This window comes from Saccharomyces eubayanus, chromosome XIII (assembly GCF_001298625.1).
Source record: "Saccharomyces eubayanus strain FM1318 chromosome XIII, whole genome shotgun sequence".
Taxonomy (NCBI): Eukaryota; Fungi; Ascomycota; class Saccharomycetes; order Saccharomycetales; family Saccharomycetaceae; genus Saccharomyces; species Saccharomyces eubayanus.
Genome location: NC_030972.1, coordinates 9177 through 23817, shown reverse-complemented (window position 1 = coordinate 23817; position 14641 = coordinate 9177). Strand labels below are relative to the sequence as shown.

The 14641-nt window shown below is 37.1% G+C and overlaps 4 protein-coding genes across 4 annotated transcripts; 2 read left to right on the top strand and 2 right to left on the bottom strand.

The window, feature by feature from the left end:
- Positions 1–731: 731 nt before the first annotated feature.
- Positions 732–2426, top strand: ERO1 (ER oxidoreductin; the record flags this gene model as incomplete). The annotated part of the gene is made up of 1 exon (XM_018367009.1): positions 732–2426. The coding sequence occupies one exon, from the start codon at positions 732–734 to the stop codon at positions 2424–2426; it is 1695 nt and encodes a 564-aa protein (XP_018219943.1).
- Positions 2427–2661: 235 nt separating this feature from the next.
- On the bottom strand, positions 2662–3759 carry DI49_3961 (uncharacterized protein; the record flags this gene model as incomplete). Its single annotated transcript, XM_018367008.1, has 1 exon — positions 2662–3759. One exon carries the CDS (start codon positions 3757–3759, stop codon positions 2662–2664), a length of 1098 nt encoding a protein of 365 aa, XP_018219942.1.
- Positions 3760–7850: 4091 nt separating this feature from the next.
- On the top strand, positions 7851–8669 carry DI49_3960 (uncharacterized protein; the record flags this gene model as incomplete). Its single annotated transcript, XM_018367007.1, has 1 exon — positions 7851–8669. One exon carries the CDS (start codon positions 7851–7853, stop codon positions 8667–8669), a length of 819 nt encoding a protein of 272 aa, XP_018219941.1.
- Positions 8670–12485: 3816 nt separating this feature from the next.
- DI49_3959 (uncharacterized protein) lies at positions 12486–13898 on the bottom strand (the record flags this gene model as incomplete). Its single annotated transcript, XM_018367006.1, has 1 exon — positions 12486–13898. The coding sequence occupies one exon, from the start codon at positions 13896–13898 to the stop codon at positions 12486–12488; it is 1413 nt and encodes a 470-aa protein (XP_018219940.1).
- Between the last annotated feature and the right edge of the window lie 743 nt (positions 13899–14641).

Genomic DNA, 14641 nt, shown 5'->3' with positions numbered 1-14641 from the left:
TAGTTTTTCGATAAAGATCCACCGTCTGCCTGTTAAACTTGCCTTGTGTCAGTACTAAAGAACAGTTGATTTGTTTATCCGTTTGCCCGGTTGAAGCTACATACCCCCATTTTTGCTCCTTTGTATAGTGTTTGTTCGAATTGTTCTTTGTGAGATGCACTCTATTTTTATTGCTTTAAGATGGTTTTCATTGATAAATTCACAAGACGCTTTGCCCCTAGTCAATACAAACTCACTTTCCCGCAGTACAAGGGTGAAAGGATAAACAAGACAGACAAGGCAAATGTTTGAAGATACAAATGTAGGCAAAATAGCTTTTTACAACATGATGCTATAGTCCAGGTGGCTCGTAAAGCAGGTAGTGGGGAAGTTGGTACCAGCGCAAGACCACCACTGGGAAAAACCTTAAGCAACATCGACCACCATCGCAACAACCAAGTGCCCCGAAAGCCGAATTACTCACTGGTTTATCTTTCCTTTTGTTCTTTCGCTTTCCTTTGGAAGACCCTGGAAATTTTTCACTTTTTCCGGCTTTGGGACTTAGTAAGAACAAAAGAAAAGAAAAGAAGAGAACAAAAAAGAAACGATACGGCGTACGTGTCAAAAAAGTTGTTAAATCGCACTTAGGCTTATGTATAAAGAGTTCGATACGTTTTACCACCTACCCATCTTACATTATTTTCAAAACTGAGAAGCCCTGCTCAAGTACTTTAATATTGTGAAGGATAAATATGAGATTAGGGAACGCTATTGCCACGCTGTGCCTAACGGCCTTCACATCCGCAACCACCAACAATAGCTATACAAGCAACGATCAAACACTAAATGCCTTCAATGACACTCACTTTTGTAAGCTGGATAGAAATGATAATGTCAGTCCCAGCTGTAATGTGACTTTCAATGAACTAAACGCCATAAATCAAAACATCAGAGATGATCTATCGGGTCTATTGAAATCTGATTTTTTCAAGTATTTCCGACTAGATTTGTACAAACAATGTTCGTTTTGGGACGCCAATGATGGATTGTGCTTAAATCGTGCTTGCTCCGTTGATGTGGTAGAAGACTGGGATAAACTGCCTGAATACTGGCAACCCGAGATCTTGGGTAGTTTTAATAACGATACGATGATAGAGGCGGATAACGATGATGATGAATGTAAATTTCTAGATCAACTATGTCAAACTGGTAAAAAACTTGCAGATATTGAGGATACTATCAATTATTGTGACATAAATGACTTCAACGGGAAGAACGCCGTTCTGATTGATTTAACAGCGAACCCGGAAAGATTTACAGGTTATGGTGGTAAGCAGGCCGGTCAAATTTGGTCTACCATCTATCAAGATAATTGTTTCACGCTCGGTGAAACCGGTGAATCATTGGTCAAAGACGCATTTTACAGACTTGTATCAGGGTTCCATGCCTCTATTGGTACCCATTTATCAAAGGAATACCTAAACACAAAGACTGGTAAATGGGAGCCTAATTTAGATTTATTCATGGCAAGGATCGGAAACTTTCCTGACAGAGTAACAAACATGTATTTCAATTACGCTGTTGTGGCCAAAGCTCTTTGGAAGATCCAACCATACTTACCAGAATTTTCATTTTGTGACTTGGTTAATAAAGAGATTAAGAACAAAATGGATAACGTCATTTCACAATTGGACACAAATATCTTCAATGAGGATTTGGTTTTTGCTAATGATCTAAGTTTAACTTTAAAGGACGAATTCAGATCCCGTTTCAAAAATGTCACAAAAATTATGGATTGTGTGCAGTGTGATAGATGCAGACTGTGGGGTAAAATCCAAACTACTGGTTACGCTACTGCCCTTAAGATTTTGTTCGAAATCAATGATGCTGATGAATTTACCAAACAAGACATCGTTGGAAAATTAACCAAATATGAATTGATTGCCCTATTACAAACATTCGGCAGACTATCAGAGTCCATTGAATCTGTTAATTTGTTCGAAAAAATGTACGGGAAAAGATTAAACGGTTCTGAAAACAGACTAACTTCTTTCTTCCAGAATAACTTTTTCAGCATCTTGAAGAAAGCTGGCAAATCCATTCGTTATACAATCGAAAACATCAACACAACTAAAGAAGAAAAAGAAAAAGTTGATAATTCACAATCACATGCATTTGACGATTTGAGGATGCCCAAACAAAAAAAAAGTGTGCCAAAAGCAGCCGCCGGCGTAGGAAGTAAATGGAAAAATGCTTGGGAAACTGAAACCAGTAACGTTTTAGAAGCATTCAAATTTATTTATAGAAGTTATTTGGATTTGCCCAGAAATGTCTGGAGACTAACATTGGGAAAGGCTTATAAATTTTGGAATAAGTTTATTGGTGTTGCCGATTATGTTAAAGAAGACGTTGAGGAGGCAAATACTCATAAACTAAATATACAATGAAAATAAAAGTCGATTTTATGTATAGTTTATCATGTATTCACTGTATAGAGCTAAAAAAAGACGACATAGAAGCCAAATATCATTCAAATATTTAATTAAGGAAGAAAAAGAACTCAACAAAAGGTTTCGATTCTCAGAACATTATTCCTTTAGTACAAAACAGACATAACAAAAAAACAACAGAGTTCCCTCATAAATTTCTTCACATAACATAGATAAATATCTGAGAAAGAAACTAGTCGTTTTTAATAACTTCGGTAATAAGTTTACCCTTATTAGCACCGCTAAATAAACCCTTCCATATCAAGGGAACATTCTTAAAATTATCAGCGCTACCATCTTCAAGAGTGGCTGAATTCTCCAAGCCGATCTGGCCGTTTTTTACGAAAACACTTAGTTTTTTCAATGCTTCTGGAAACTCATCCACATAATCCGTTACTAAAACCCCTTTGATAACCAATCTCTTGGTTAGAACAAAGCCGTAACTTTTAAACACAAATTTTGATGGATCGTTATAGGCACTGATAGCACCACAGGCAATCAACATAGCCTTTTGCTTTAAAAGTATAACACCAGCCTCTAGTACATCACCACCGACATTATCAATAAAGTAATCGACGGTATTTGCACCGCCAGCGGCTGCGATAAGTTTCTTTTTGAAGTCTGGATCTTTGTAATCAACACCAACGACATTGTCTCCGAAAGCTTCAACAAATTGAACCTTTTCTGGACCACCAGCAATAGCAATAACCTTTGATGCTTTGAAAACGTTTAATGCCAACTGAACGCAAATTGTACCTACAGCACCAGCAGCACCAGATATTAAATACACTTTGCCATAATCTTCTTCTCTTTCTTGCAGTTGAGCGTAGGCGAAGAAGATAAAGTACGCTGTTAATGAAGTACCACCCAAGACTGATAAATACCACCACAATTTTCCCACCCTATCTTTATCAACTTTTCTCGCTTCTCTAATATCTGATTGAGGAACTATAACGTGGGTAGTCCAACCAGTTTTTGCAGAGACATAATCACCAGGAGCAAACTTTTCGTTTTTAGAAGCCAAGACCTTAGCTATCCCTCTTGCAGGGATAATTTCACCAGGTTGGACACCTTTTGCATAATTTTTATCCATCGAGGAAATCCAAAATTTTTGAGCAGGATCATTAGACAAGTAATGTATTTCTAATAGTATTTCACCGCTCTTTAGTTGTTCTGGAGAGAGTTCTTTCTCAGTTAGTTCGAAAGTGCATTCAGGATCAGTAAAATTAAAATTGAATGGCTTACCAGGAGCCGGTAAATTTTTTAGAACCCATTGCTTAGCCAAGACCATATTGTTTCTTTGCTTTTGATTACAAGGTTTTTGTTTTAAATGCTTTGTTGACCAAAAAAAAAACGAATAACTCTGTTACAGGTTCAAGTAAAGGAGCCTCTTCCGTCCTTATATAGTCTTTATTCCCAAATTAATTTCTTATGTTGAGTACGTGAAAAGAAAGTAAGCGAAAAATAGGGTTCGTTCCTTACGTAATGAGCGCCAAGAATTTTCAGTGAAACGAAAAAAACGAGTAAAGAAGAAAATTTCGAAAAGCAAGAACTTTTTTTGGTTCCTATACCGGTAAGCTACAAATTACCCACTTTGTTCGGCGCACTCAAGGCTAACGTGTAAAGTAATTATCTTGACTTGAAGTAAGAAATTTCGCGTGCTTGGGTTATTCACAACGATTACCTTTGTTTAAGCGTTGAATATTCTTAACGTGAAAAGAAAAGCGTCGCGCAATGAATGCTGCACAACTTTCGAAGCATATTTGCAGAAGCTTCGTTGTGATATTCAACTCACGGTCATTAAAGCTCAAATCTAAGGCAAATTAGGGACATAATATTGTGCACACAGTGACAGCATCGTTGAAGGTAGCTATGGCGGTGGACATGATCGCAGCTTGAATACACCTCCAAACGCATGCCATAATTACACCAAGTAACAGCCGCTTTTGCTTAACTTTCTTTACCCTAAACTTCATTCATTTCCTTCAGACAAAATGGATCAAATATGATAGTAGCCCATATGTTTCTGGCCTAACAACAGTATACTTTTAATTATCCTCAGCATATTTCCGTTAATAGTTGAGTTTTAGAGTGTCTCACTCAAGATTAATTAAACGTTCGAAATTATATGAGCTTCGCACGCTTTGTAAACATTTTTTATTTCATATATGAGAACTAAACAATTTATAAATATATCCTCATCACGAAGTTTACCTAACTATCAGAATATATTCAGAGACTCCTAACGTCCGGTCAGAAGAAGGTATGAGTATTAATTTACACACTTCAAAATGATTTGTATTTGAGTTATGTGTATATTGTGTGGTCTGATAGCAGAATAGTAAGATTTAATGACACATAACATGGTTTCGAGCAGAGCAATGCTTCCTTGTTGTTGCTACGTATAAGGTATCTAAGTAGTGATAATATGTACAAAAACTAATCAAAATGAATCATCTAACCCTAGAACCACACCAAATCACTCTTAAATTATTCCAAGGTTTACTGGTTGTGGAATTTATTACAACGGCGTTGGTGTCCTGCCAATCAAAGTGCTAGTCTGTAGTTTCCTATATCATGAAAAAAAAATTTCTGCTGTAGTTGTTCTTTATCGTATTTGCAGTCTTTTTTAACTGTTTATGTTCTGCCTTTCCATATTATCGGCTGTTCACTCCTAAGATATCAAACCATATTATTTACCAGGTAAATGTAAACTTTAGTTTGCCTGCGCAACGTGAAGACGCAGAGTTGTCAGTTCCTATTTTCAAGTATAAGCTATTGTTATTGATAACAACGAAACAAGAGTTGAACCACACGATGAATTATCCCCCGTTGAAACCATCGTTCTTCCAAAAGATACGAAACTCAAAGTTTAGCTTATTTACTGAAAAGAACATCACATCTATTTTGCTTTTATTAGTTCTTCTTGCGACTTGACTACGTCGAGCCAGTGGACATTTTATTGACAAGGAAACGCTTCAATTTTTGCTTTGACGATCACAACATTTATAAAGTTTCCTGGTTTTCTGCGCGTTTTCTGTTTTGACAGAGTACAAGGACGTTTGATAATGATTATAAGATAAAGCTAATAGCGGAAGTTTTTCATCATAAGCTTCGCGTAATATTGCAAACATGTAGTCCTATTGTGTATAATATGATTATGGCACATGTCCGGATAAGTCGCTTTTTCGGGATAGTAAGTCTCGCTATGAAGCTCTCAGAGCATTAATAGTTATTATGTACTTTGATGAAAATGACTCACTGGCATAAGAAATAATCAGAATACAGTAGACTCTAATGAAAATATGTCATAACATGTTGACTTTTGAGCTGCAAACTTTTATTATAAATGCATTGGTTATCTACAGGGGATATCTTGATGACAGCTAGAAAAAATAAACAACCGCAAGTCGCAATTGAGTAGAAAAGCATTTCTAAAGTACATTTTCATCTATAAACATAGTCACTTCAACTGCAAAATTCATTTTTTTGTGTTTATAAGGCTCTATTGATCATAGATTTGTCATTTTTAAAGTTAGAGCTGCAATGACTACAGGTAGCTAAACGTGAGATCAAAACAAACCGTCTAAATCATTAAATTTTGTTCTTTACGCTACTACCGATGTCTGAGCATATTTAGATTGTGGAGTAAGTGGAAATACGATTTCATAGCTGGTTCTGCTTCAACTTGACTGTCGCAAAACCTTAACTTCCTGTCCCTCAGTGGTGTCTATTTACTCACGTGGTTGCATAAAAGATACGCATTAAAAAACAATGGCCTCGACTAAAGAATAAGACGCTGTTAAACTACATGTGCCTGCACTCAGTCTTACGCTCCCCCCTTCAAATGTTTCATAGGCCTGCATTCTCTTGCAGTATAATCTTCATCTACATAGCCCATCGGTCCATAAATGTGTATTTTGGAGCTTGAATGAAGCAGAATGAGGAGCAATTGCCGCAAATTCACTGCGGAACAGAATCTCCCCCGTCTTCTCACCCCTTCGTATAAGCCACATTTAAATATCTTCTGGGATAGTGGTTCCAATGGGATAGATGAAGCAAATACGGCCGCACAGCTTAGTCTCCTAAACCCCTGATCACAACATTTTCATAAGTCGAATTATTATTTTGAACAATAGGAACGGTAGCGGTACCTTAAAATAACACGCGGGAAAAAAGGGTTCTTTAACAGGCAACTGCAGTAAAAATAGAAAAAAAAAGCTTTAGATAGGCACTGGAGAAACTCGTAGATGTAAAATTCTCGTTTACATGGAACTGAAGTGCCCATTTTGTGGATACTGGTATGAATTGGCATATGCACCCTCGTGTGAGATATAGAATACCTAAGACAATTACAGGCAATCTCCTAATTTCTTAGTGGAGCTAAATATGCTTTATATTTGGTTGCGTTTACGTTCAACGACAGTACCATATATAGGGAGCCAGTTAGTTGCTGTTTCCCTTGGATTATTATTGAAAAATTATCAAAAAGGACGAGAGGGAGCCAATTTTGGTGATAAATTTATTAAATATTTGCTGTTCTTAATTCTATTTACGCCAACATTTCGAGCCTCACTCAGACCACCATTCAAGTACTCAGATAATAATCTAAACATGAACTGAAAAGGCATAGACGTTTAACTGAATCACGTTTTCGACCCAGGTAATGAAAAATTGACCAAAAGAGAGGGCTCATTTGTCGTGGTCCTCAATATCACCCATTTACTACGAGTCGTGCAAAACAAGCTTGTAAATGAGAAGAAAGATGTGACAAAAATTATGCTCACAATTGTTTTAACGATTGGGCACACTATCCGAACATTATTTATCTTCCTGATGTAGCATATATGATAATGGAGAATCATGGCATGCAGATATTCCTTTTTTTGAAATGGGAGGAAGCTTATTTCTGTCATCAGAATATTTGTGACATACCCTGTCAGAGCACTTGGGATTTGGCCTTTCCGGTTGTCTTATTAATTAGACTTTTTCGTTTGAATTTGCATAATTGCATTGATAACTACTAATAAAGTAAATAGCTAACTTTGTGATCGAAGAAGCATGATGTGGGAAACTTCTGTGAAGCGTGCGTAGCGTATATTATACTGATCAGCTCTAAATTGTTTTTTTCTAGTATCTGTTAAGTAACATGAGTAGTCTTGACCATTTTTCAACCTTTCAATAACAACGGATTGCACTCGTAGATAGGTTTTAATGTAGTGAATAATTTATTACGAAAATTTCGTTTAGATGGGGGCAAGTGTATCATTTAAAACGTTGGCACACAATATATAAGCTGCATGTTTCACCTTAAAGTGGTAATACTTCACCTAATTGATAAATTATCCTACAAAAAGGTATACAATAACGATCTTAGCATTAATGAGGCTTATTCTTTTAATAATCTGTGTTTGTATCTCTTATTCTTTTGCGGATCGCACACCCTGGTCCGATGACCTAGAACATACTTTGGCAATCGGACTGGAGAACACTGCTTCTAACGATCTACCTCCCCTTCGTTATATGCCTACGACGAATAGTTACTTTTGGGATACCGATGTAAAGTGGAGCGACATGAAAGACTTTGTGAAGCTCGTTTCATCATCTTATACCAATAGCATGACCTTAGAAGAGGCAGACTTCACCAACATTGTACTTGATGCCATTGATCCTTTGAAAAGCAGAGCATACAAAAATATTCACAAGAATGGCGTATCTCATAATAAACTAAATACAGGGAATGAAAGTACTTCGATTATCAACCTTATATCTGACACTTTACTTGGTGGCACCAATCTGTTATTATCCCGACTACCCTTCTCAAAGAAATGGAGTAAACGCAATACGACTACCCCATCAAATCCTATTTTTGAATGTTCTATCGATTCATTTAACAAATTAAGTGTGGGCTGGTGGGTATCTTGGTTTCAAGCAAAAGATACGGCTGATACTAATAGTGTTTATATCGTAGCTGTTTCACCACGAAAAACTCAGCAAACGTCTATGAAAGAAACCACCATTGCTTTCTCAAAAGAAATAAAGGAATGGATTATGGATCAGGCGCACAAAGAAAGTTCAGCATCATGGTGTAGTAAGAATCAACCTGATCAAGAATGGCAAGCTGATTTCCGTTTTTTGAAATGGAATGATATGTACTTTTTTCAACAAAATATATGGGATATACCATGTGAATCTGTTTAAATAACCCTGGGAAAATTGTGACTCGAATGGTTCTTGATTCATTGTTTCCGTTTTACTTCATATTTTTACTTTTCATTAGTTTCTATTGCTTTTATTCAATTTGCGATTAGTGTATGTGACTGATAATATTTATAAAATTGCCTGCTTGCAGATGGTAGAAATATCGAAGAAATAAAGCTACCAGAACAAAGTTCGTTTAGAAGCAGACACGCTTCATTTTCGGGATTTCTTGGTGGATGGTGTTTGGTCGTATTATTTACGGACACGCGAAGAGACGAATCTGTCCATAACAACATCTTCTCTAGTCGCAACTATGTGTATTTCTTCAGATAGAATAGATTACATTACGGTTGTGTTTTTGTAACAGCATCACATTTATCGCCTCACAGATTCAGTTTGATACTTAAATTGGTATATAATGCAATCGAGCATATATTATCAGGTGATAATAATCTATACATGAACCAACCAAGATCAATGATAGACACCTCATCAGTGCTCACTTCTTCAGCCATCCGATGTTCCCCAATTTTAAAATACTTCTACGGTAGCAAATAATGATGTTGGATCGAGGTGTTATTATCAAAAAACCGTTTTACGTTCTATTCAAAGAATGTGTCAAATCTTAGTAAATTGAAAAACCTCATCTCAGAGGAAATCACTGGCGAGTTTTACCAAGTATGTTCCGTGCGGCTGTCTCACACAAACAAAGATAGATCATTGCTATGGCTGAATGATCCAAATTGAGTGAACGCTTGTTGTTCAAACATTGCACACTATTCAAGGAAGGTGAACTAAGAAAGGTAATCAAGTTTATAGATACTGAGACATACCGTTTTTCACAAATCGTAGGTCTTTGGAGTGAATATATCGATCTACAAAAAATAATTCGACCGGCCAGCTCAGTTATCTGTTATTTGATCTACTATGAGCTGTGACTTCGGTGCTAATTCTTAAGCAAAATGCTTTTGTCGTTCAGCAATCTTCTTAAGGACTTGGTTATAGTAGATACTATTTAGATAATGACTATCTATAAGGTAAGAAGTTTCTTTTCAGAAAACAAATTAAACAAAACCAGCTTCTGGTGGACAAACAGCCTTTAGTTGAATTGGAGAACAGAAGTTTGGCAACGCATCATCCTTGCCGAAAATGTTAACGGTTGGCGTGTTTAAAAGAACAGAAGCGAAACCGGGATAACATGACGCAACTTGAACACCATAATCAGTAGAATTCAACAATTGGTTAATTAAACCAACTACTGCAGAAGCGTTATAAGCAGTATCGGCCCAAGAATTGAATTCAACTTCATTGCTAACAGTATTGGCATAAGGGACCATAGCATCACCGATGGATTGAGGATTACAGGTTTGGATGTTAGTGGTGAAAATCAAAGGAGAAAAGTTCTTTGTCTCGTTAGTAGCAAAAGTTGTCAATTTTGGAAGGAACTTTGTTTCCTGGCCCAAGTACCTTGCCCAAGCAACGCCAGCAGTTTCAGTCAAAGAATCAGTGCCAACAAATGAGGATTGGCCCAAAAATGTCCCATTTTCACCAACAACTTCAATAACATAGGTACCGCAGTGAGGGCCGTGGAGGTCTGCACAGGTGACATTAGTCAAATCAAATCTAACTGCAGCTGCGATAGAGATCAGAACGCCGAGGGAAGTAACGATGCTTGAAAGACCCAWGATATGGTTGTTTTTCTTAGTGGTGTTTTGACATCAAAAAAAGGTAACAATGAAAAGTACAATTTATTCATTTTAATTGAAAACCTCCACTCTTTTATATTGATATTATTAGTCCATATTATAGTCCCTGGCATGTATGTTTGTGCTACCCTAATGCTCAACAATCCAATCCTAGAATGCGTTAACCTCAGTGGTTATATAGAGAAAGAAAAAAATATACCGCAGGTTGAATGAGTCTCTCAAAGGCGGTTTAGCTTTTCTGTTAAATCACAATAACATGGCGTACAAAAAACTATTATGCACAATCCCTCAAAAGTAACAATACAACTCCAACGCCCATTAAGGATGTAGTATGCACAACGTGCCGCGAACGGAGACCCATGTAGGGATTACCTAATAGTATCAATCTTTACAGCGAATTGGAAGACGCATCATCTGTTCTGATACAGTTATATGCAACACTTTTTTTTCAATTCATCAAAATAATTACCTACCCTCAGGGACCTGAACGTCGATTCCCTACGACACTTGTAGATTATTGTTGCTGTAGGTGAATGTAGTAGATTTCTTTACAATATTTGTCACGAGTTAATTTAGCTTCAAATTTACTATAGAGGTTATCGTATTTTTTCCCTCTTTGCCTGCAAGTTATGTAAAAATAAAGTTTTCCATTTTTTACGTTTTGTGATCTGATCATTGTCTAAGATCGGTTGGAGGTTGTGCTCTTTTATCACACCTGAGCCATAGAAGATAAATCGTGTGATACTATTATATCTACAGATTACATCCACTTTAGATCATTATCTTATACCAGACAGCCCATGAAATCGTAACCGTAATAGAAATCTATCACTGAAGTAATGAACGGAGTAAAAAACCCAATCAAGAACCCCCATAATAAAATAGCAGATGTTGCAACAGACATAAACATGAATTCAACTCTTAGCGGAAATGTTTCAGAAATAACCACATTACATACTGAACCCCCCAGGTGCAGGCAAAGAAAAGATAAAAGCAAGTGAACACAATCATACAATTACCAGCACCTTTAGACGATGGTTGGTCTTTGCCATGGGGTATAAACTTGTGACACCAACAAAAGCATAAATAAGTATACATACCGTCATAGTAGCAGCTCCCAACAAAAGACACTTGCAACGTCCCAGCTTATCGATAGAGTAAAGTGAAAGAAAGGTAGAGACAAAGTTTACGATTTCCAAAACAATAGAAGTCTCAAAGGAGTCTTTCATACCAACCAATTGGAAAATAGTGATACCGAAAAGTAGAAAAAGTAGTGGTCACCAGCAAGCTGTTGCAAGTGTTTTGGCCATTACTGTCATCGTCAAACGCTGAAACACTTTAGACTTCCTAGAAGATAATTCTTTCCAAGAGGCCGCTCTCATTACTTCTTCGACCTCCACACCAGCCATAAGAAGATTAACCTCCGCAATTATAACTCTTCATTTCGTGTTTATCGTATCACCTAAACTGTGTATTTCGATGTTGATACAGTCAGTGTAGATTTAGTGTGAAAATTACGTTCCTAAAGACTTGTAATATAAATTTTAAGCTTTACTAAATCTATTTTATTTACATAACCCGACAAAAATATTGGAAAACAAAATAGCACTAATATGCTTGAATTCAAATACGTAATATACTGAATATAAAGGTGCCTTAACCTATGATAATTGGACGATACCAACAGAAAAGATAAGAATGAGACGGTCTCGTTAGAAGACGCAAAGCAAGAAACACGTAGTTTTCTACCCCAACCGAAAACAAAAATATCTTAACATTTGTCCCTTACTCTTTTCAAGCTAAATACGTCTCTCATCAATGCACAGCCATCTCACCTAGTCTTGCTTCTTATTGTCTACTGAAAAAAGTGGCAGTACGTAATACGGATCTATGGATACAAAAAAACTAAGAGAGATGCTAAGATTGACATACTAAGCATAATTGAATACACCTCCGAAAAGTGTGGGTAAAAGACTCAAGTATCTCTTTTATTGAAAGGTACTTCAAGCAACAGTGATTATTCACCCCCACCCGCATTAAAAACGCACAATTTCGTTCGATAAAAATACCATATTCACAGGAAATTTGGGGAACAGAGATCGAAAACTAATCAAGAGATTATATCATCGTCATCGTTGGAGTTGTCATTCAATTGTAAAGGTTTAGAAATGGGTAGAGCAACTAGAGAACTCTGACATTTACTTGAGAACTTTTGGACCATTTCATTATTACAATGTTTCAGAGAGAAAACAAACTTGGACACATCGTACAGAACGTTCCAAGCCTCCAGCTTCATATTGCGGTCGTATTTACTTACAACGTCTACTAATGCATTAGCGACTTCCAAGGCCTTCATCGGTATTCCAGGACCGTGGACATCATAGATGTTTTTCGCAGTTAGAAACGTATCACCCAACATGTCCCTAGCAATTTCAACGGGTATGTGCGTATTGTTAGTATTTGAAAGAAAATTTATCCGCATTCCTTTCATATGCAGTACCAGCTTCCATGCTAGTGTTCTGACCCAATGCCGGGAAAACAAAGAGTCTACGTATCCGTAAGACCACGGCTCTATATTGAGTGATGCCGTATGAAGTTCATTCCATATCCTTTTTAAAGAATCCTCGGTACAAGAATTATTGGCACAGTTGGTTGCTAAAGCATCATAAAAACATTTTCCTGGTACAGTGAAGACCCTGATCACCTCAAGGAAACTATCCAGAGAAAGCCGAGCGTCAGTTACAGTATCAGGTAGCGGTGGCGCTATAGTTGCATCCAAACTTGTGACGCCCTTAATATATACTGCATAATATCTCTCTGTCATAAGAAGTAGATAATAAACCTTCCTTCTGAGCTGTTGTTCACTAAACGAAAGAAATTCATAGGTCTCTTCCCGGTGGAATCCAGCTATCTTAATGAGGCCTACAGCTTCACAAGAAAGTCTGTATGAAGCTCTCGTATTAGCAAACTGTGCGTAACAGCGATGCAAACAGTAATATGTCATAATTCGGAATATGTCACTGTTACGGAGATCGTCAAAAAATTGCCGTGATAACATACAGAGTGAGCATAACTGTCTCCCAGTGAAAGAAACTCCTTCTTCTGATACTATTTCAGTTTGCAAATCACTAAGAGTGGCAGCCGAAAGAGATACTAAAAAGGAATAAGTATAGCCGTCGTCATATTTTTCCTCCAGAAGTTTGTGAAGATCATCATAACATAGCATAGGCCAGACTACGTATAAGTGATCGTGATATAGCCTCAAACATTGCTCGATCAGCTTCCGCGGAATCTTCATAAGTGCAACCGGCGTGGCCATAATATTATTTTCCATACTCACCGTCTGAACTTCTGCTATTTTTCGCAAGCTTTTTGCCCTTATAGATTTTGGACCTCTCTTTTTCAATTGTTGGAGATAAGTACACTTTAGATTGCGCTGATTACAGCGGTTACATGGTTTATTCCGGTCACATTTTACTCGACGAACACGACAGCAATCGCATGACTGTCTTCTAATACTCATATTATTCTAAGACAAAAATTTGTGACAGTTGTTTTTTTTTTTGTATATTGAGCGAAAAGTTATCGATCGAGATTATTATTCCATTGATTTATTCTGCCGCCCGTATTTAAGTTATGAAATAAAAAAAAAATTACTAAAATCTGGGGTTGTTCAAGCAACATTAAGGGGTCTTCGGTGGAGAGACACTGCAGCCCAGATTGTCACCCGGACTGCATCGCAGCTAGTTCTTATTTATAGAGTGAGAAGTCCTAATCATTGCGTTAACGCCCTTTCAAAGCACCAATTTTTCTTCCACAGAGACCACTGTGATACTTTTGCATTGTCCATGTTTTTATTGAAAGCCCCCGGTTTCTGCAGTTACTTAAAATACAAGAAATGCCGTGACGTTGATTTTTGGTGTAGGCATTTTGAGAAACAGCTCTCTTTCTCCCACGGATATTGGTCTACTATGAGAGAGAAGGCAAGAAATAAAATCGGAAAATTATACGGCAAATTAATCTACGCGAAAATAAGCTACGGAAAAACCGTGGGAAGAAAAGATTAAGTTATGCGGAGTTGCGCTTGGAAAAACCCTCCGAAAATCAATTGTCAGTGCACTCTCGAGATGAAACTATCTTTCGTCTCTATGATTGATACGTAAAGATCTGTACCATAAAAGCATGTTGCGGCGACCATGTAGCTAGATTTTTTCACTAGCCGTAAATAATCATTAGAAGTATAAATAAAGGTGTGGCAGTGGTGGA